At 42.5% G+C, this 24,396-nt stretch overlaps 1 protein-coding gene across 1 annotated transcript in view; it reads right to left on the bottom strand.

Annotated features, from left to right (window-relative positions):
- spn-E (spindle E) overlaps positions 1 to 24,396 on the bottom strand; it is a 504,859-nt gene that overhangs the window by 231,335 nt on the left and 249,128 nt on the right. The window contains exon 9 of the mRNA XM_071660992.1: positions 12,966 to 13,183. Within this exon, the coding sequence (XP_071517093.1) occupies positions 12,966 to 13,183 (218 nt within the window). The remainder of the gene's footprint in view (positions 1 to 12,965; positions 13,184 to 24,396) is intronic.

Raw genomic sequence — 24,396 nt, 5'->3', positions numbered from 1 at the left:
ACTTGTGTGTGTGGACATATGTATATACATGTGTATGGGGGGGGTTGGGCCATTTCTTTCGTCTGTTTCCTTGCGCTACCTCGCAAACGCGGGAGACAGCGACAAAAGTATAAAAAAAAAAAAAAAAAAAATACTTTCTTTCTTTCAAACTATTCGCCATTTCCCGCGTTATCGAGGTAGCGTTAAGAACAGAGAACTGGGCCCTTGAGGGAATATCCTCACCTGGCCCCCTTCTCCGTTCCTTCTTTTTGAAAAAAAAAAAAAAAAAAAAAAAAAAAAAAAATAATGAGAGGGGAGGATTTCCAGCCCCCCCGCTCCCTCCCCTCTTAGTCGCCTTCTACGACACGCAGGGAATACGTGGGAAGTATTCTTTCTCCCCTATCCCCAGGGATAATATATATATATACATATATATATATATACAAATATATACATACACACATATATACATATCAACATATACACATATACATACATAAACACAACCATATACTTATATACACAGGTACATATTCATACTCCCTTGCCTTCATCCATTTTCAGAGCCACCCTGCCCCACATGAAACAGCATCCCCACCTCCTGTGTCAGTGAGGTATCGCCAGGAAAACAAACAAAAAAGGCCATATTGATTAACACTCAGTCTCTAGCTGTCATGTGTAATGCACTGAAACCTCTGCTCCCTATCCACGTCCAGGCCCCACAGATCTTTCCATGGTCTACCCCAGACGTTTCACATGCCTTGGTTCAGTCCATTGACAGCACGTCCACCCCAGTATAACACATTCTTCTAATCAACTCTATTCCTTGCATCCCTCACACCCTCTTGCATATTCAGGCCTTATTCACTCAAAATCTTTTTCACTCCATCCTTCCACCTCCAATTTCATCTCCCGCTTCTTCTTCCCTTTACCTCTGACATGTATAGCCTCAATGTCAACCTTTCCTCACTTATTCTTTCCATATATCCAAAAGGGGGTGACTGTATTGTTGACTGGTTGGTAAGGTGATTTAATGTATGTATGATTCATGGTGATGTGCCTGAGGATTGGCGGAATACGTGCATAGTGCCATTGTACAAAGGCAAAGGGGATAAGAGTGAGTGCTCAAATTACAGAGGTATAACTTTGTTGAGTATTCCTGGTAAATTATATGGGAGGGTATTGGTTGAGAGGGTGAAGGCATGTACAGAGCATCAGATTGGGGAAGAGCAGTGTGGTTTCAGAAGTGGTAGAGGATGTGTGGATCAGGTGTTTGCTTTGAAGAATATATGTGAGAAATACTTAGAAAAGCAAATGGATTTGTATGTAGCATTTATGGATCTGGAGAAGGCATATGATAGAGTTGATAGAGATGCTCTGTGGAAGGTACTAAGAATATATGGTGTGGGAGGCAAGATGTCAGAAGCAGTGAAAAGTTTTTATCGAGGATGCAAAGCATGTGTACGTGTAAGAAGAGAGGAAAGTGATTGGTTCTCAGTGAATGTAGGTTTCCAGCAGGGGTGTGTGATGTCTTCATGGTTGTTTAATTTGTTTATGGATGGGGTTGTTAGGGAGGTGAATGCAAGAGTTTTGGAAAGAGGGGCAAGCATGAAGTCTGTTGGGGATGAGAGAACTTGGGAAGTGAGTCAGTTGTTGTTCGCTGATGATACAGCGCTGGTGGCTGATTCATGTGAGAAACTGCAGAAGCTGGTGACTGCATTTGGTAAAATGTGTGAAAGAAGAAAGTTAAGAGCAAGGTTATTAGGTACAGTAGGGTTGAGGGTCAAGTCAATTGGGAGGTAAGTTTGAATGGAGAAAAACTGGAGGAAGTAAAGTGTTTTAGATATCTGGGAGTGGATCTGGCAGCGGATGGAACCATGGAAGCGGAAGTGAATCATAGGGTGGGGGAGGGGGCGAAAATCCTGGGAGCCTTGAAGAATGTGTGGAAGTCAAGAACATTATCTCGGAAAGCAAAAATGGCTATGTTTGAAGGAATAGTGGTTCCAACAATGTTGTATGGTTGCAAGGCGTGGGCTATGGATAGAGTTGTGCGCAGGAGGGTGGATGTGCTGGAAATGAGATGTTTGAGGACAATGTGTGGTGTGAGATGGTTTGATCGAGTAAGTAATGTAAGGGTAAGAGAGATGTGTGGAAATAAAAAGAGCGTGGTTGAGAGAGCAGAAGAGGGTGTTTTGAAATGGTTTGGGCACATGGAGAGAATGAGTGAGGAAAGATTGACCAAGAGGATATATGTGTCGGAGGTGGGGGGAACGAGAAGTGGGAGACCAAATTGGAGGTGGAAAGATGGAGTGAAAAAGATTTTGAGTGATCGGGGCCTGAACATTCAGGAGGGTGAAAAGCGGGCAAGGAATAGAGTGAATTGGATCGATGTGGTATACTGGGGTCGACGTGCTGTCAATGGATTGAATCAGGGCATGTGAAGCATCTGGGGTAAACCATGGAAAGTTCTGTGGGGCCTGGATGTGGAAAGGGAGCTGTGGTTTCGGGCATTATTGCATGACAGCTAGAGACTGAGTGTGAACGAATGGGGCCTTTGTTGTCTTTTCCTAGCACTACCTCGCACACATGAGGGGGGAGGGGGATGTTATTCCATGTGTGGCGAGGTGGCGATGGGAATGAATAAAGGCAGACAGTGTGCATTGTGTGCATGTGTATATATGTATGTGTCTGTGTGTGTATATATATAAGTACATTGAGATCCATGGGTATGTATATTTGCGTGTGAGGACGTGTATGTATATACATGTGTATAGGGGTGGGTTGGGCCATTTCTTTCGTCTTTTTCCTTGCGCTACCTTGCAAATGCGGGAGACAGCGACAAAGCAAATAAATAATATCCAAACCATTTCAACACACCCTCTTCTGCTCTTATTACCTCACAATTCTCTTATCCTTTCATTACTTATTTGATCAAACCACCTCACACAACATATTGTCCTCAAACATTTCATTTCCAACACATCCACCCTCCTCCATACAACCCTATCCATAGCCCATGCTTTGCAACCATATTGTTGGAATTGCTATTTCTTCGAATATACCCATTTTTGCTCTCCAAGATAACGTTCTCTCTTATCATTCTTCATCATTCCAAGAACTTTCACACCCCCCCCCCCCACTCTATGACTCACTTCCACTTCCATGGTTCCATTTGCTGCCGAGTCCACTCCACTAAAACACTTCACTTCCTCCAATTTTTCTCCATTCAAACTCACATCCCAAGTAACTTCTCCCTCAAGCCTGCTGAACCTAATAACCTTGCTCTTATTCACATTTACTCTCAACTTATTCATTTCATACACTTTTCCAAACTTAGTTACCAGGAAAGCCAAAATGCTATTGAGAGTCAGCATCACTGAAGGTAAGCTTAAGGACAACAAATAATCTTTAAAATTAATGAGTCATCAATTTCAACCTCTATTTCCCTAAATGACATTTCACAACAAAGCATTATCATGTGAATGATGAAATACCTTCCCTTATGTTTTTTCATACCTGATCACCATTTCCATGTTTGCGAGGTAGCACCAAGAACAAACGAAGAAAGGCTGTATTCATTCAAATCCATTATCTAGCTGTCATGTCTGATGCACATGACATTTCCATGCATAACCAGGTCCCACAGACCTTATTGGTTTCCTCCTGCCACTTTAGAGACCCTGGTTCAGTCCACTGACAGAATATAGACCCCAGTACACCACATTGTTCCAACTCACCTAATCCTGTGCATGTCTTTCATCCTCCAACAAGTTCATGCCCAATCACTCAAAATCTTTTTACTCTATCCTTCCATCTTTAATCTGGTCTCCCATTTCCTATCACCTTCATCTCTGACATTTATATCCTCTTTGTCAACTTTTCCTCACTCATACTCTCTGTATGTCCAAACTATATCAGCACACCCTCTCCAGCTCTCTCAACCACAGTCTTTCTAATAACACACATCTCTCTTTACCTTTTATTACTCAATCAAACCACCTCACATCGCATGTTGTCCCCAAGCATTTCATGTTCTCCTACACACATTCACATCTATAACCGACGACTCACATCCATGTAACATTGGTACTGCTACTAAACCTTCAAACATTCCCATCTTTGCCCCCTTATACAATGACCTCTCATTAGGTACATTCTTCAATGCTCCTTAAGCTTTCACTCCCTCACTCACCCTACAACTCACTTCAGCTTCCATGGTTCCATTTGCTGCTAAGTCCACTCTCAGATACTTAAAACACTTCTCTTCCTCCAATTTCTCTCCAATCAAACTCACAACCCCTCTAACAAGTCCCTCTACCTACCTAAACTGAATATCCTTGCTTTGATTCACATTTACTTCCAGCTTTCCCCTTTCATACACTCTTCCCAACTCAATCACCAACTTCTTCAATTTTTCACTTAAATCTGCTAACAGTGCTGTGTCGTCAGCAAACAGCAACTAACTGACTTCCCAGGCCCCCCTTCATCCTCTATAGACTAAATACTTGCCCATCTCTCCAAGATTCTTACCTAACTCACAAACCCATCTATACACAAATTAAACAGCCATGGTGACATCAAACACCCCTGCTGCAGACCAACCTTTAACTGAAACCATTCATTCTCCTCTCTTCCTACTCATATATATGTCTTTCACACTTGCTAAAAACTTCTCACTGCTTCTAGCAGCTTTCCTCCCATTCCATATATTCTTAAAACCTTCCACAAAGTATCTTTATCAACCCTATCATGTGCTTTCTCCAGATCCATAAATGCCACAGACGAAACCCTCTGTCTCTCAAAGTATTTCTCACACAATCTTTAAAGCAAACACATGATCTACACATTTCTTTACCATTTCTGAAACCACAATGCTCCTCCCTAATCTGATGGTCTGTAAATGCCCTCTGCCCCTCAACCAATACTCTCCCATACAAATTACCAGGTACTCTCAACAAACCCATATCTCTGCAATTTGAGCACTCTTCTTTACTCCCCTTGCCTTTATACAACAGTGATATATAAGCATTTACCAATCCTCAGACACCTCATTATGATCTAAACACCTATATCTATACATCTATATACCCTAACCTAATCTATCAAACCAAGCAGAAACAGTGTCACCACCTTTCTTAAGAAATTCAAGCCAACACCATCCACTCCACCTGCCTGGCCACGTCATCTCACATAAGGTTTTCACCACCTCTTTTTTATTCATCATACCAATCCCCTTCACTCTTTCCCTTGACATACCATCCTTACCCAAATACCCTGCATCTGTTACCCTCTCATCAAACACATTTAACAGTTTATCAAAATATTCACTCCTCCTCACTTCATCACTACCTGTTACCACTTCCCCATTTGCCCCCTTCACCAATGCTCCCATTTGTTTTCTGTTTTTTTTGCACACGATTAACCTCTTCATAAAACATCTTATTCTCCCTAAAGTTTACTGACATTCACTCACCCCAGCTCTAACTAGCAAAAACAACGCATATTATCTACAAAAATGGGATCTATGCCATCATAACATAAAATAACAGAAATGAACTACCTTTAGAACTCCAATTTGGATGCTAAAGAGAATTATTGATAAACAGGCCCTTTTTTCAACTACTACACCTTCCTCTTTATCTCCAACTGCTTTCTCTCATACATTTCATAATCATTTACAATCCTTCCCTGTAAGTATAGCCAATGTACCTTTCTTTTCCACTAGTGACTTTACTTTATCATCCTACCTCTCTATCTTTAGATTCACTCACTTCCCAACTCAGACATGCCATATGTATCTCTTGCACATACCAGCACTACTTCCCTAAATACCTCCCATTTCTCTACCACTCTCCTAGCATCATTTGCTCCCATCTTTTGCCAATCCTCACTCAATTTCTTTCCATGGTGAATTACGCTCACAACTCTCTTCTCGCCAATAATATTTCCTCTTTCCCAATAACCTCGACAAATTTTCACGCTTCCACAAGGTATGATCAGACATCCCACCAGCTGCCCCTCTCAGCACATTCACATCCACGAGTATCTCTTCTGCACATCTATCAATTTGTATGTAAACCATAATAATCTTTGACCATCTTTTTGACTCATATGCATATATATGTGTATGTCCCCCTTTTAAAGCAAGGTATTCTCAATCACCAGTCCTTTTTCTGTTCACAGCTCCACAAGCTGTTTACCATTCATTCACAATCCTAAATATCCCATGCCCACTCAGTTGAACCCTCTATCTATCTATATCTGACAGCTGTTCCAACTAGAACTCCCTAAAGGAGGTAGCCATGGCAAGAGTGTCCATGACGAGTGAACTCCAGCGCTGCTTCTTAGCCTTTAGTGCCTCACCCTTAACAGGCCACTGGCAGGAGGCAACTCTAGTGCAGTGTTTGCAGAGAATCCAATACAATGTTCCTACAGACTGCTTCTACTTGATACTCCTATCTAATGTTCCTACATACTACTACTACCAAATGTATCTATGTAATGTTCCTGCCTAAATGTTTCTACCTACTACTTCTACCTAACGTTTCTACATAATGTTCTTGCCTAAATGTTCCTACCTACTACTTCTATCTACTAATCCTACCATTTTGCTAAAAGGCAGGGCTAATGCATAGCACTAACCGCAGAAAAATTCAGTGAAGAAGAATGAGCTGTGTCAGCTAGGTGTTATCAAAGGTTATGTATGACAAGAAAAGACTGCCTGTTTGTGGAATGAACACCTGCAGTCCATGTGTGGGATGAAGCAGAAAGAAAAGACAGCTACCTGGGTCATAGGAATGCAACATGACAACCAATGTAGTGCTGGCTCATTAAACAGCCATCACTAACCCTCCAGGCAAATAGTACTGGTAATATACCTCCCTGGACATTGGCTTTCTACCAACTTCTACCACATGACTAACCTTTGCATTTAAATTTATGTTATATGTTCACTACAATAATTATGGAAGACTTCAATGTCAAAGTGTGTCTCCAAACAAGCTATTGTGTTGCTCCTCTGCTCAGGCAGTTTGTTGAGCAACGTGACCTGTATGTATATGTAACCTCAGCATCCTAGCAGGTTTGGTAAGAGTGCACTGAGGAATGTGTGAGAATAAAGAATGATAGCTGGGAGGGCAATATGGGTATGTTCCAAGGTATGGCTGAACCAGGGCGTATAAAGTGGTTGGCAAAACCATGGAGGGATCTGTGGGGCCTGACTGTAGATAAAGGGCTCTGGTTTCAGTGCACTATGCATGAAAGCTAGAAAATGGGTAAGAGTGATTAAATTCATCTTCGTCTGTTTCTGGTGCTACTTAGCTAATGTGGGAAACGACAAAACATAATGAAAAAATCCCTTGTGAGAAGATTGAGCATTACTACAATCTTTGTAGCATGTCCTGGTATCAGCTTATCACAAAACTGTCACAGTCAAAAGAGTTTCTATGTGGCTGTAGATCTGATCTACTCCTGGAGAGATTCTCTGATACAAAACTATTTTTGGCCATTTCCATATTATATGTGGTAGATTGAAATATCCTAAAATGAATAATTACTTGGAGGTGAGTTTTACAGGTCACCAATGAAGAATTCAACATTTCTTAATCGTTCTGTATATTCAAGTTGTCTTGCATCTATTGCCTTACAGTGACTATTTTCCATGTTATTAACTGACTTTTCTACTACATTAATTGAGGAATCTAACAGTTCAGATGTTATGAGTCTTTAATGTACACCAAGGCTCCCCAACATACTCTTCCTGTTGTTATATATGTACTGGTTGTAAATAAGGATCGAGACTTCACAGTCCAAGTAATTTTTCAAATAAATTTCCCTATTGGAGGCAACTACTACATTCATGTCAGTAAACCAATCATAAAAGCAATTATGTTACCTTTCTAAGTACATCTCTGATGCCCATTCCCTTCAGGAATTCCCTTAAGGGGGTGGCCAGGTAACAGAGTCTCCATAACTGGTGAAATCTAGTGCTACTTGTTAGCCTTTAGTGCCTCATCCTTAACAATGCCAGTAGCAGATGGCAACTCTAGTTAGTGCAATGTTCCAGAGGCTTATACCTAATGTTCCAATTACCCACGGTCTAATCTGTCTACCTAATGTTCCAACCTAATACTTCCACCTAATGCTCCGATCTAATGTTCCTATTAACTACTTTCACTTCATAGATTCCCAATTAGTGATGGGACGTGCTGGAAAGGCTAACTACTTACTACTGTGCATCTTTTTTTTTTATCTAAAACAACAGGGGTTTCCTCGGTAGGTGACCTAAACTAAATGTTGATAGTGAAAGAAGTTGTTAATTGAAGGAAGGAATATATGGACACACCAAGAGGAAGATGGTAGATCAGACTGCTGATAGCAAAGAAGTAAGTTGAGAGGCGGCAGTTAGACGATGGTTCAATACCTCACCTCACCTTACTGACTGAATGACACACAGAAGACCCTCCAGCACTGCTCACCTTCCAGTGTGGCCTGTCGTACGGGAGTAGCAGACGACCCTGCCAAGGTGCCCACCACTCGCTAAGACATCCCGCCCTCAGGAACTGGTACCTGCCCTTGAAGCTTCGGGAGAACAGCCTTATCCCGCCCACCACAAGCGCACAAAAGGGGAATCACCCTCACCAGCCCAACGACTGACACCAGATGTACAAGGCAGGCCTGATTGCGAGCCTGTGCTCTTGGACCACATCCCGTAAAGGGAGTGGGTCCAGGTTAGGGCTTTTACTGAGCATACCTCTAGGTCCTGGTAAGTACGCCCTAACCCTCTGAGAGAACTTGCACTTTCTTGGCACCATGCGCCACACCAATTTAATGTGGCAGATGTCACATGCATGGTGCCTTTCCTGGTGAAATTCCATATGCCCTGAAGGAATTCCGGGGTGCCGTAATAGCTGCACTTGTACTGATGTGCAGCTGAAAGTGCGAAATGGACACCAGAGGCTTGAATATCAATGATGAAAGCCTCTGTTCCTTTGGAGGCCATGGTGTCCGGCTTTCTAGAGGACCCCACAATCAGAATGTGAGACTCACAGGACACTTCGTACCCCCTCTGTCTCAATCGTCTGGCCAAATAGGCACTGATGTCATCGTGCCTCTTTACCCTCCCATCATGGGTACGTGGGCACATCTGAGCAATATGCCCAAGCGTACCAGGCTTATGACAAGTGTCACAGAGGCCGTTGATCTCGGGCTGGCCTCTGGAAGCTTTGGCGGGGGTGGATAAAGTGCCAATCCTCACTTGGACGGCATTTCACATAATCAGACCCAGACAGGAAGTGGTTCCCACTATTTACCCATCCACTAACCTAAGGCACGATAGTAGATGGATCGAGACCCATACTGTCGATGGCAGATATCAGATTAGCCCTCCATATGTAATGGCGTTTGAGTTTATTACTCGCCTTTCAACCAGCAATACATGTGGGTCCAGTCCAGTGCTGCAGCTTGCTCAACACTGCAGGCTCCTGGACAGCTGCCTGAATCATCGGGTTGGTCAAGGTGAATAATTTCTCAAACCTGGCCTGTTTATTTAGTTAGACAGTTGAGACAAAGTCCGGTATACCAAGCCCACCATCTCCTGCAGCTGAGTGGAAGCACAGGGCATATCACAGGCTAGACGGAGCCAGCGGCAAACCACGACTTGCACCTGTCTGTCTGTGTGAGCTTGATATGTCTTATACACTTCCCCCAGTACCAAATGATGCATGAGCTTTGGCACTTGGTGTCCCGCAAGCAACACAATCAGCTGTTGAGTTTTTGAGGGGCTCTGGTGATGTTACAGAGCCCCTCTTCTAGCAGGGCACAGTAGGATTTTTGCCTTTCTTCTGCTCCGACGAGAATGCCAAGGTACTTATAGTCATCCTCAGCGTTCATGGAGCCGAAAGCGCTACCCAAGACTTGAAACATCCTACTTTTGTTGACGTACCAAGTCTTAAGCTTGCCGTTGACCTCCATGCTGGGGAAACGACACTTTTCTGGGTTTACCCAAAGTCCATCCCCTGCAAGAATCTCTGCCATAATGTCTATTGCCTGTTGCAGGCCAGTCAGCATCTTTGCTACCAAAACCAGATTGTCGGCAAATGCCAGTGCTGACACCTTTTGGTCCCTTAATCTAATTCCTATACCAGATTCCTTAACCCCTGCAACTCCCTCGTCAAATACAAGGTTGAAAAGGATTGGTGATAACGGATCACCCTGTTTAACCCCACAAGTCATATTGATCTTTTCCGACATCTCACCAGTGCCTTCAATATGAGTGAAGGCTCAGTCATACATCAACATAATATATGCCCTGACAAAGGCTGGAATACCCTTCCGTGACATGGCCCGCTCGATAGTGCTATGATTAACACTAATGAATGATTCGGCCATGTCAAGGAATGCCAGGTGCACACCATGGGCATGTGCCCGCGCATGACCGATGATCGCATCCAGGATTGTGAAGCTCTCAAGGCATTCGTCCACAGGAACAAATGCCTTTTGAGCTCCATCGATCTGGACGAGGCTCGAGTTGCGGCTCCTCAAGATTTTATGGAGCAGTCAGACTACGGCACAAGAGATCGTGAAGGGCCTGTAGTCCTTGGGTTCTGTACCTTAGGAATCGGCACCGTACGATTTGCCTTGAATGGTTCTGGCAATGGTGACATGGCAAGCCACAGGTTGAACATCTTGGAAAGAATCCTTGGAGAAAGGACTTCAATAAACGAGTCAGCATTCCATCAGGACCAGGGGCAGATATTTTTGTGGCTTTGAGGTGGTGTGCTACCTCACCTACGGTAATAACCTCTGCTAGATGTCCATGTTCTGGGTCACGATCAGAGATGAAACATTCATCCGGCTCAGATGGGCGAGAGAAGAGGGCTCCCCAATAGGGGTAGAGGCTTTCCGGCCCAACCGAAGTTGGTGGTGCCTTCAAGTCACCTTTTAGGACCAGTCCAGTGGCCAAAGACTTATTCTGATGATAAGGTTTCTGAAATTTCCAGTATTGTTCCCGCCTAAACCAGTTTCTGCACAAAGGAACCTCCTCCATATGGCATATAGTGCCAGAGTTCGCTGACTGTCTTAGTCCATCTCTCCCACAATTCCAGTGGTCTTGGGGCAAGCCACAGGAGATAATCAGTTGCCTGGCATGCTCTGTGGCTACCTTGATCATGGCAAGGCTGTCACCCTGACGCAAGTGGTTCAGAACAACATCTAAGACATCCTTGCCCCACAATGGGGTTGTGGGGCCAGGTCCTAGTGTGTCAAGATAGGTGGCAGTCTCTGCAACAAAGGAGCAACGGATTGGGATTGGGAACCTACAGAGCGTCTAGGACAGATAAAACTGCGGGATCGGCCTCACGACCAGAAGCAGTAGGCTTCCCTCCTCTGAGGACAGCCCCCTCTCCCGCACCTGTGAGGATTTCACCACTAGAGTTGGCACACACACGCCTACTTGTGCGTGGTGCTTCCTCCGGGACGCCACTCCGTGTGTTGCTTACTGGAGTTGCTAGGACATGCCTCCCATCTGACATACTATCGGTCATCTTGGCTTCATTGGTTTCCTGGTGGCGTTTTATGTCCAAAACAAGTTCCTGAACCCTGGTCTTATACGATGCTTCCCAATGAAGGCCTTTGATCGCTGTGACCGTCCTAGAGGGAACAATCACCTGCAACTGCTGGTTCAGGCCTAGGCCAGCAACTAGAGAGGGACCAGCTGCCATCTTCGACTCTGCCCAAGTGAGGAGCTCTACTTCCTCATCAGTCCATTCAGCCTTAGAAAGAATGTGTCATGAGGCCAACTCCTGGTGAAAGGAATTAGCATGGGCCTACCTTTCGTGGACCCTATGGCTCCGAATGCTGGCAAAGGTGTTCCCACAATGTGGGCAAGTGGGAAAACGTTCCCCCTTGGCTGGTGTTGGCACCCAACATACCTACAGTGGCTGGTGCCCTAGTCCATATGGATTGGTTATGCGTAGCGGGTGCCATGGAACGAAAACTCATGACAAGGGTGGATGCTCCGGTAAGGATCACACAGTACTGCCGACCAAAGGAAACAGTACTGCAGTTAGGAGATGGAGGCTGCCACTGTGCTTCAGTCCTAGGATTGCCCTTTGACAGTTGTCCTACTGCACCAGCAAATGGAGCTGGACAACTTGACTCTCAGCTGTTGGCTGATATATGCTGGATAATCAATCAACGAAGCTAGGGCTTCAAGTTCACAATCACTCAAGTTACTCGGCTTAAAGGCTTTATAAAGCGAGCGATAATCCTTTCTACCTAATACTCCTGTCTAATGTTCCTACCTACCATTATTATCTACTGCTCTTTTCATTTTCTCAAAAGGCAGGGCAAGCACATAACGCTCTCAGCAGAAAAATCTAGAGTTATAAATAAAGAGTTGTGTGGCTTAAGCATTGTCAAGTGTTATGTGTGACAAAGAGGGATTGTATGTTTGTGGACAGAATGCCAGCAGTCCACACATGGGTAAGGCACAAAGAAAAGACAGCTATATGGGTCAGAAGATTGCAACTTGGCAACCAAAGAAGTGCTGGCTCCCTATGCAGTTGTCACTGACCTCCCGATATCCAGGTAAGTATTACTAGTAATACACCTCCCATTCAGTCGCTCCTTACTAACTACTACTAATTCTATTGTTAGCTTTATGCAATTAAATCCTTGTAATCATAAAAAATAGAGATATCATGTTTCTTGTTGCTGACTTCTAAGGAAAATTTTCTTGAAAAATTTTTCATCAACCTGTTCCAAATGTCATGGTGGGTGAGTCCCTATTATGCCAAGGAGCAAGTTTTCAGTTCCTTCCCCTTTCCTTCCTTATTCCCAACACAAAAGAAACATCCACGTCATGCTTTATAACCTAATGGTCATAATAAAATATTATGAAATAAGATCTTATTATCTCAAGATCACTACTTGTTTTAGCTTAAAAGAAAACCTTTGGTGATGAGAGGCAATCAATGCCTACTTACTTGCTGCCTTCATAGTGGATGATAAGGTTTTGGGAACATTCCTTGAACAGCTGCCTAATCTGATGATCATACAATATATTTGTATCTGGAGGAAGACCGCCTAAAACTACAGTTGTAAATGGATCATGTCCATTCAGTTCCCGACATGTTTCTCGTTCATATTCTTCTGAGACATTCCGTTTGTAGTAATGTGGGAAGAAAGCAGCTGCCATGCATATCTGAGAAGAAAAGTCGAAACTAGGTCAACATAAAAACATTGAACTAACACACAAATCTTCATAAAATGTGTACTGATCATGGATGAAACCACCTATAAAGAAACTGAAGAGAGGTAAAAGTAATGTGACAAACAGAATGATGATCTTTCTTTTCTTTCAAACTATTCGCCATTTCCTGCATTAGCGAGGTAGCATTAAGAACAGAGGACTGGGCCTTTGAGGGAATATCCTCACCTGGCCCCCTTCTCTGTTCCTTCTTTTGGAAAATTGAAAAAAAAAACGAGGGGAGGATTTCCAGCCCCCCGCTCCCTTCCCTTTCAGTCACCTTCTACGACACGCAGGGAATACGTGGGAAGTATTCTTTCTCCCCTATCCCCAGGGATAAGAATGATGATACGACTTTATAAAGAGGATGCAGTTCATATGGGGAAAATAAAATATAAGTTCTGGGGAGTAAAAGAGTAAATAAAAAATTTTCTCCAGCCAGACAATTAGTGAACAAGAAAGTACTTGGCTCATAGAGGGCTTCAACCATCAACACATTCAACAACCTCTGAGCATCATCCCATCATTCATTTACTTCAACTGCTTTTTCCTATATTCTTTTGAATATATCATGTTATGAAAATTCATGCACTAGAAACGAAACAAATGAAGAAAAAAAGATGAAAAAATTTACAAAACCTTACTTATAAACTGCAATGTAGGCAGGCTGGAGTTATGTAAGGATTCCACCTTACAAAAATAGCTGAAATCTACCAGGACAACAGTGTATGCCATACAAAATGACTAAGTTATGTTCAAATGAGCTAGCAGAATAACATTACATAAGAAACAATTTGTAGCCAGTTGAAGAATAAAGAATTATGTCACTATAATGCTCTCACCAGACTGGTCTCTCAAACACTAAGATCATCAGATGATGTGGAAGAGGTATGATATCCACAAATTTCACCTATTTTCGACAATGTTTATTTCATTCTTTGTGCCTCTTGTCCCTTTTATATGCTGGCTGGCTGTAGTGTCTTTTATATCTTCTCTATAGTAAATCCCAAAGCTGTCTAATTAAACCACATCTTTCTCAATTTTGGTCCTCTTGCCCTAATGTAAATTTTACAAAACCTTCTAAAGCACTGCTCCATAGTTTTATCATAAAACTTCCTCTCCTAAATAGTACTCTCGTACTCTCAAAGGAATTGCTCAGTTATATGTACGTACTATGAATGTACTTCCTCTGTGGTTCCTGTTCCCACTCTAATCCCCCCTCTTGTATCCTCCACCACCACATATTCAAAAACAATCATTACATGATCACTCTTTCAAAAAGGAGCATCATACTTCATATGTACTATTTCCATGTTGCAAGGTCAATTAAAGTTGGCACATCATCTCCCCTATTTCTCCTTTGCCTCATTAAATGATGAAGCAGGAAGTTCCCTGTAAGTTTTCAAAGAATGTGTCTCTCCAAGAGTCAGCATCTTCATGAGAATATAAGCTCTCCCTGGATATTTCTGTGCAGTTAGAATACCGCATTATCAGTACTGTACCATCTTGTTGCTTACTTAACCACCCACACAATTCTTTCATTATTCTCAGCACAGACCTGTTCTGCATGACTGCACTCATTTGGAGGACTGTTAACAATAACCATTTATATCAATTCATTCATGTTGCTTTGTTGGTGTCTCCCACATTAGCAAGGTAGCGTAAGGAAACAGACGAAAGAATGGCCCAACTCACCCACATACACATGTATATACATACACATCCATACACGCAAAAGATACATACCTAAATCTCTCAAGGTATACATATATATACACAGAAAGACATATACATATATACACATGTACATAATTCATACTGTCTGCCTTTATTCATACCCATCGCCACCCCGCCACACATGAAATAACAGCCCCCTCCCCCCGTATGTGCACGAGGTAGCGCTAGGAAAAGACAACGAAGGCAACATTCGTTCACACTCAGTCACTAGCTGTCATGTATAATGCACTGAAACCACAGCTCCCTTTCCACATCCAGGCCCCAAAGAACTTTCCATGGTTTACCCCAGACGCTCCACACGCCCTGGTTCAATCCACTGACAGCACATCGACCATGGTATACCGCATCATTCCAATTCACTCTATTCCTTGCACGCCTTTCACCCTCCTGCATGTTCAGGCCCCGATCACACAAAATCTTTTTCACTCCATCTTTCCACCTCCAATTTGGTCTCCCACTTCTCCTCGTTCCCTCCACCTCTGACACATATATCCTCTTGGTCAATCTTTCCTCACTCATTCTCTTGATGTGACCAAACCATATCAAAACACCCTCTTCTGCTCTCTCAACCACACTCTTTTTATTACCACACATTTCTCTCACCCTATTATTACTTACTCGATCAAACCACCTCACACCACATATTGTCCTCAAACATCTCATTTCCAGCACATCCACCCTCCTCCACACAACTCTATCTATAGCCCATGCCTCGCAACCATACAACATTGTTGGAACCACTATTCCTTCAAACATAAACATTTTTGCTTTCTGAGATAATGTTCTCGACTTCCACACATTCTTCTATGCTCCCAGAACTTTTGCCCCCTCCCCCACAGTATGATTCACTTCTGCTTCCATGGTTCCATCTGCTGCCAAATCCACTCCCAGATATCTAAAACACTTCACTTCCAGTTTTTCTCCATGCAAACTTACCTCCCAATTGACTTGTCCCTCAACCCTACTGTACCTAATAACCTTGCTCTTATTCACATTTACTCTCAGCTTTCTTCTTTCACACACTTTACCAAACTCAGTCACCAGCTTCTGGAGTTTCTCACACGAATCACCCACCAGCACTGTATCACCAGCGAACAACAACTGACTCACTTCCCAAGCTCTCTCATCCACAACAGACTGCATACTTGCCCCTCTTTCCAAAACTCTTGCATTCACCTCCCTAACAACCTCATCCATAAACAAATTAAACAACCATGGAGACATCACACACCCCTGCCGCAAACCTACATTCACTGAGAACCAATCACTTTCCTCTCTTCCTACACGTACACATGCCTTACATCCTCAATAAAAACTTTTCACTGCTTCTAACGACTTGCCTCCCACACCATATATTCTTAATACCTTCCATAGAGCATCTCTATCAACTCTATCGTATACCTTCTCCAGATCCATAAATGCTACATACATATCCATTTGCTTTTTTAAGTATTTCTCACATTCTTCAAAGCAAACACCTGATCCACACATCCTCTACCACTTCTGAAACCACACTGCTCTTCCCCAATCTGATGCTCTGTACATGCCTTCACCCTCTCAAATCAATACCCTCCCATATAATTTCCCAGGAATACTCAACAAACTTATACCTCTGTAATTTGAGCACTCACTTTTATCCCCTTTGCCTTTGTGCAATGGCACTGTACAAGCATTTTTCCAATCCTCAAGCACCTCACCATGAGTCATACTTACATCAAATAACCTTACCAACCAGTCAACAATACAGTCACCCCCTTTTTCAATAAATTCCACTTCAATACCATCCAAACCCACTGCCTTTCCGGCTTTCATCTTCCGCAAAGCTTTTACTACCTCTTCTCTGTTTACCAAATCATTCTCCCTAACCCTCTCACTTTGCACACCACCTCGACCAAAACACCCGAAATCTGCCACTCTATCATCAAACACATTCAACAAACCTTCAAAATACTCACTCCATCTCCTTCTCACATCACCACTACTTGTTATCACCTCCCCATTAGCCCCCTTCATTGAAGTTCCCATTTGTTCCCTTGTCTTATGCACTTTATTTACCTCCCTCCAAAACATCTTTTTATTCTCCCTAAAATTTAATGATACTCTCTCACCCCAACTCTCATTTGCCCTGTTTTTCACCTCTTGCACCTTTCTCTTGACCGCCTGCCTCTTTCTTTTATACCCTTCCTACTCATTTGCATTATTTCCCTGCAAAAATTGTCCAAATGCCTCTCTCTTCTCTTTCACTAATAATCTTACTTTATTTACTTCATTTATTATATTTATGTATATATTTTGCTTTGTCGCTGTCTCCCATGTTTGCGAGGTAGCGCAAGGAAACAGACGAAAGAAATGGCCCAACTCACCCCCATACACATGTATATACATACACGTCCACACACGCAAATATACATGCCTATACATCTCAATGTACATATATATATACACACACAGACATATACATATATACCCATGCACACAATTCACACTGTCTGCCTTTATTCATTCCCATCGCCACCTCGCCACACATGGAATACCATCCCCCTCCCCCCTCATGTGTGCGAGGTAGCGCTAGGAAAAGACAACAAAGGCCCCATTCGTTCACACTCATTCTCAAGCTGTCATGCACTAATGCCCGAAACCACAGCTCCCTTTCCACATCCAGGCCCCACACAACTTTCCATGGTTTACCCTAAACGCTTCACATGCCCTGATTCAATCCACTGACAGCACGTCAACCCCGATATACCACATCGATCCAATTCACTCTATTCCTTGCACACCTTTCACCCTCCTGCATGTTCAGGGCCCAATCACTCAAAATCTTTTTCACTCCATCTTTCCACCTCCAATTTGGTCTCCCACTTCTCCTCGTTCCCTCCACCTCCGACACATATATCCTCTTGGTCAATCTTTCCTCACTCATTCTCTCCATGTGCCCAAACCATTTCAAAACACCCTCTTCTGCTCTCTCAACCACGCTCTTTTTATTTCCACACATCTCTCTTACCCTTACATTTCTTACTCGATCAAACCACCTCACACCACACAATGTCCTCAAACATCTCATTTCCAGCACATCCACCCTCCTGCGCACAACTTTATCCATAGCCCACGCCTCGCAACCATACAACATTGTTGGAACCACTATTCCTTCAAACATACCCATTTTTGCTTCGAGATAATGTTCTCGACTTCCACACATTCTTCAAGGCTCCCAGGATTTTCGCCCCCTCCCCCACCCTATGATTCACTTCCGCTTCCATGGTTCCATCCGCTGCCAAATCCACTCCCAGATATCTAAAACACTTTACTTCCTCCAGTTTTTCTCCATTCAAACTTACCTCCAAATTGACTTGACACTCAACCCTACTGTACCTAATAACCTTGCTCTTATTCACATTTACTCTTAACTTTCTTCTTTCACACACTTTACCAAACTCAGTCACCAGCTTCTGCAGTTTCTCACATGAATCAGCCACCAGTGCTGTATCATCAGCGAACAACAACTGACTCACTTCCCAAGCTCTCTCATCCACAACAGACTTCATACTTGCCCCTCTTTCCAAAACTCTTGCATTCACCTCTCTAACAACCCCATCCATAAACAAATTAAACAACCATGGAGACATCACACACACTTGCCGCAAACCTACATTCACTGAGAACCAATCACTTTCCTCTCTTCCTACACGTACACATGCCTTACATCCTCAATAAAAACTTTTCACTGCTTCTAACGACTTGCCTCCCACACCATATATTCTTAATACCTTCCACAGAGCATCTCTATCAACTCTACCATATGCCTTCTCCAGATCCATAAATGCTACATACAAATCCATTTGCCTTTTCTAAGTATTTCTCACATACATTCTTCAAAGCAAACACCTGATCCACACATCCTCTACCACTGGTTGGTAAGGTTAATTAATGTATGTATGACTCATGGTGAGATGCCTGAGGATTGGCGGAATGCCTGCATAGTGCCATTGTACAAAGGCAAAGGGGATAAGAGTGAGTGCTCAAATTACAGAGGTATACGTTTGTTGAGTATTCCAGGTAAATTATATGGGAGGGTATTGATTGAGAGGGTGAAAGCATGTACAGAGCATCAGACTGGGGAAGAGCAGTGTGGTTCATTTATACCCACAGCAATTTTCCTCACAATAGATTGTACGAAAGCACCATCTACAAATATTTCCATGAATTTAAAGGAGTCCTTATCAAGAGGGCTTATTCCCTCCACCTTTAATTTCTTCATCTCTTCTTGTTATTGTGTTCCACCCAGGACAGACTAATTTTGAGTTTCACCTCCAGTTCTCCCACAATATGAGGATTACACTCTTGTAAACATCTCAAAATGTTAGCACTTTTCTATTTGCCACCAGACCATCTGTATTTCCAAATAATACAAAGAAACTCAAGCAAAATGAAACCACTTAGTCCTTTTGAGGCTGTTTGTGATAGTGGAAGATATCATAAACTCACACATTTGGGCTGCAGAAGTTAAAAGGTATACAGATAATCCAAACCTATCAATGTGACTAGAAGGCACAAATAATGTAAGCTGTGGACTTGTAATTAATGGACTGACTGTCTGTATAAAGGCTCTCTTGCTTCTAACATAACTGTTTGCTATTTTTGGCACTGTGTGATCCATATTGATGGTTATTTTGTTGTATAATACAGCCGATTAGCTTCTGTCTGAAAATGTACATGAATCATTCTACCATTTTGGTTACTAGTCTCTTTGTTTCTTAAGAGCTACTTTCTTAGATAAACTGGCACTTTTTTATTTCATCATTCTACCATCTTGGCTTTGTTTAAGCTATATTCATTCAATTTTCATTGACCATATCATCTCTAGTTTGCCTGTAAGAGCAATGTGATGGTCATTATAACCTGCAAGTTTAAAACTGGGTATTTCTTGCAACTATCATTTTGACCACCATTGCAAAGTATTGAAAGAGACCTCAAAAGTAATTTGTTAGAGATCACTTATACCAAACTTTTATCCAGCTTCAGCATTTTTATACTGCTGCTAAAAGCTAGTTCTGGCCTTGTGTTGGTGTTCCTTCTCCCCCAACCCAACCCCCATTTTTTGGCTCCAGTCATGGACAAAAATCCATATTGAAGGGTAAGCCTCAGTTGAAATACAGAGAGGATTATGAAAGGGAAAAAGCAGAGACAAGAGAAAGTATCTATGAATTTTGGAGTTAGTAAAAACCTGTCTTGTACAATGTGGCCAGGTCATGGTTACAGGGAAAGACATGAGAGGTGGAGAGTTCCAAAGCTGCGAGGTGTAACGAAAGAAACAGTTATCAAAACAACCCACCCATGAATTGCCAATGGCCACACAGTAATCATGTGATACAGTAGCTTGCCAAGTATCTCATGGTCTATCCATTGGTGAGAGCACAGATGAAGCAAACTCTCAAGAGCAAAAACCAAAGTAATACCTATAAAAGAGGGAAAGTAAACTGGCACTGCCACATTGGGCAAGAGGGTCAAGTTTTGAAGTTAGCCTGGGAGAATTTTTAAGTTGGGCTGCTTTCAACTCAACTCTGTTAAGTAAGGATACACAGCTAAAACTGTTAAGAAGAAATTTCAACATCTAGATGGGAATTCCAGTTTCTTTGAGGTAGACTCAGCTATTTCTGTAATGTGGGGTTTCCAAGAAAGGGTGGATGTTACAGTAATACCAAGAATGTTCACTGGGTCAAGCAGTGGAATTACAGAAACTTCAATGGAGAGATGAGAGTTGTGAGGAATTGTCAATAGAGAGACGGGTAGAAACTGGCTCGCGGAGGCATTAAACATATTAGATTTCCTCTACCCACCTAAATATCCTCTTCATGTCTGAGCTTACTCAGGAAGTTGTGTTATGACAAGAGGCAGATCGAGTGAGAGGGAGGTACAGAATTGAAGGACGTGGAAGAATGCAGTGTTGAGTCATCAGTGTATGAGTGCATTTCGTTTACTGTGTGAAAGAGGAAATCACTGAAAGAAAGGAAAAAAGCTAAGGGGACAGGAAAGAACCCTGAGGCACACCACTGCTGTTGGAGAAAGGTGGAAAGCTGACCCATCAATAACCACAGAGACAGATTGGTCATAGACGAAGCTAGATATGAGGGAGCAAAGTGAGGGAGGAAAGCCAAGAGAACACAGCTTAGAGGTGAGACCCCGATTCCACACCCTGTCAAAAGCTTTGGATATATCAAAGGCAACTACAAAGAACTTCCCAGAATCTTTCAGGGATGATGACCAGACATTAGTAAGATAAGAAAGGATATCACAAATGGATCTCACTTTACAGAGGCCAGACTGGTGATCAAAGAGAAGACTGTGAGATTTAAGGTGTCTGAGGATATAAGAGTTGAGGAGAGACTCAAAGACTGGAAATGGTAGATGTCAGAGCAACAAGACGATAGAGAGTTCAGAATGGCCAATCCTTTTAGGGATAGGATTTATTAATGCATACTTACAAGAAGGAAAAGTTATGATTTTTAAACAGATGCAGAGCAGATGAGCAAGTACATGTGGAAGTTTTGCTACCATTTCTCATATCACTCCATCCATATATATCTTAAAAAGCCATGGTGACATCACACAGCCCTGCCTGACACCCATATGAATATGGAAACTTTTGCTCAATACACCATCCACTCTATTGCAAATGCACCTAAGTCTCTATTTAAAGGTTTTCACGCCATCCAACAGTTGTCTCTCTTCGACTCTGCCACATGCTTTCTAAAGATCTACAAAAAAAACTGCATACAGCTTCTTACCTATTGCAAGATACTTTTCCACAGTTGTCTTCACCACAAAAATCTGATCCACACATTATCTACCTTTCCTAAAACCACTTTATTCCTCACTAAAATAAAATATTTTGAATTCAGTCACTTCCATCACTCTATCAATCAACACTCTTGCATACACTTTCCCTGGTATACTTAACATACTTAATCCCATATAATTGCTACATACATCCTTGGCACCTTTTCCCTTGAATAAAGGAACAATAATAACTTTTACCTAACCCTCAGGCATAACCTTCTGCTTCCATGCAAAAATTCACATAAAATGCATCCACTCTATCATACTTTCTCCTCCATACTTCAGCATTTAAGCTGTGATCTCATTCACTCAAGGTGCCTGTCCTACCTTCAACTTCATCATTGGCCCATTTTACCTCCACTCTTGCTGCACTTGTATCCTTGTCCTTCCATCCTCCATACCCATACCTGTAACAACACCTGCCTCACCTTCTCCCAAAATTATCAGTTCTTTAAAATACTCTTTCCATCTTCCTTTCACTTTCTCCTATTGACTCAGTAACTCCCCTTACTTACCTCTCACATTAACATCTCCACTCTTACATCTACCTCATTTCTCCTTCAAAGACAGTTTATTATTTTCATTAACTTTCTTCCTATATCTTCATCTACTCTTTCTTTAATTTCCTCAATCAACCTCTTAATATTCTGTTTAAACATCTTATATTCTTCCCTCATCCTTTGCTAAACTTCCACTGGAACATTCCTTTTGAGCACTCTTCTCTTCCAAACCATTTCTAAACTCGTCTGCCTATCATGCATTTCCATTTTTATTCTTATATCTCACTACCTTGTATGCAATTACCACTCTAGACTGATATGGGTAAAACTGAAAGTGGATGGAGAGAGATGGGTGATTATTGGTGCATAAGCACCTGGGCATGAGAAGAAAGATCATGAGAGGCAAGTGATTTGGAAGCAGCTGAGTGAGTGTGTTAGTAGTTTTCATGCACAAGACCGGGTTCTAGTGATGGGTGATTTTCAATGCAAAGGTGAGTAATGTGGCAGTTGAGGGAATAATTGGTGTACATGGGGTGATCAGTGTTGTAAATGGAAATGGTGAAGAGCTTGTAGGTTTGTGTGCTGAAAAAGGACTGGTGATTGGGAATACCTGGCTTAAAAAGAGAGACATACATAAGCATACATGTGTAAGTACGAGAGATGGCCAGAAAGCATTATTGGATTATGTGTTAATTGATAGGCATGAAACAGAGACTTTTGGATGGTAATGTGCTGAGAGTTGCAACTGGAGAGTTGTCTGATCATTATCTTGTGGAGGCGAAGGTGAAGATATGTAGAGGTTTTCCGAAAAGAAGAGAGAATGTTGGGGTGAAGAGAGCGTTGAGAGTAAGTGAGCTTGGGAAGGAGACTTGTGTGAGGAAGTACCAGGAGAGACTGAGCACAGAATGGAATAAAGTGAGAACAAAGGACGTAAGAGGAGTGGGGGAGGAATGGGATGTATTTAGGGAAGCAGCGATGGCTTGCGCAAAAGATGCATGTGGCATTAGAAGCGTGGGTGGGCAGATTAGAAAGGGTAGTGAGTGGTGGGATGGAGAAGTAAGATTATTAGTGAAAGAGAAGAGAGAGGCATTTGGATGATTTTTGTAGGGAAATAATGCAAATGAGTGGGAGATGTATAAAAGAAAGAGGCAAGAGGTCAGGAGAAAGGTGCAAGAGGTGAAAAAAAGGGCAAATGAGAGTTGGGGTGAGAGTATTTTATTCTACTCATCATATTATTATACTTTCTCACCGTCTCCCACGCTAGTGAGGTAGTGCAAGGTAACGGATGAAAAAATGGCCCAACCCACTCACATACAAATGTGTATACATACACGTCCACACACAGACATATACATAAATTCACAAGTACAAAATTCATAGTCTGCCCTTATACTTTCCCATCGCCACCCAGCCACACATAAAATAACATCCCCCTCCGCCCCATGTGCGAAAGATAGCACCAGGAAAAGACAACAAGGGCCACATTCGTTCACTCTTAGTCTCTAGCTGTCATGTATAATGCACCGAAACCACGGCTCCCTTTCCACATCCAGGCCCCAAAGAACTTTCCATGGTTTATCCCAGACGCTTCATATACCCTGGTTCAATCCACTGATAGAATGTTGATCCCGGTATACCACATCGTTCCAATTCACCTTATTCCTTGCACGCCTTTCATCTTCCTGCATGTTCAGGCCCCGATCACTCAAAATCTTTTTCACTCCATCTTTCCACCTCCAATTTGGTCTCCCACTTCTCCTCATTCCCTCCACCTCTGACACATATATCCTCTTTGCCAATCTTTCCTCACTCATTTCTCTCCATGTGACCAAACCATTTCAAAACACCCTCTTCTGCTCTCTCAACCACACTTATTTTATTACCACACATCTCTCTTACCCTTTCATTACTTACTCGATCAAACCACCTCACACCACATATTGTCCTCAAACATCTCATTTCCACCCTCCACACAACTCTATCTATAGCCAACGCCTCACAACCATATATCATTGTTGGAAACACTATTCCTTCAAACATACCCATTTTTGCTTTCCAACATTCTTGACTTCCACACATTCTTCAACGCTC

This window comes from Panulirus ornatus, chromosome 73 (assembly GCF_036320965.1).
Source record: "Panulirus ornatus isolate Po-2019 chromosome 73, ASM3632096v1, whole genome shotgun sequence".
Lineage (NCBI taxonomy): Eukaryota > Metazoa > Arthropoda > Malacostraca > Decapoda > Palinuridae > Panulirus > Panulirus ornatus.
This window is presented reverse-complemented; position numbering and strand designations above follow the sequence as displayed.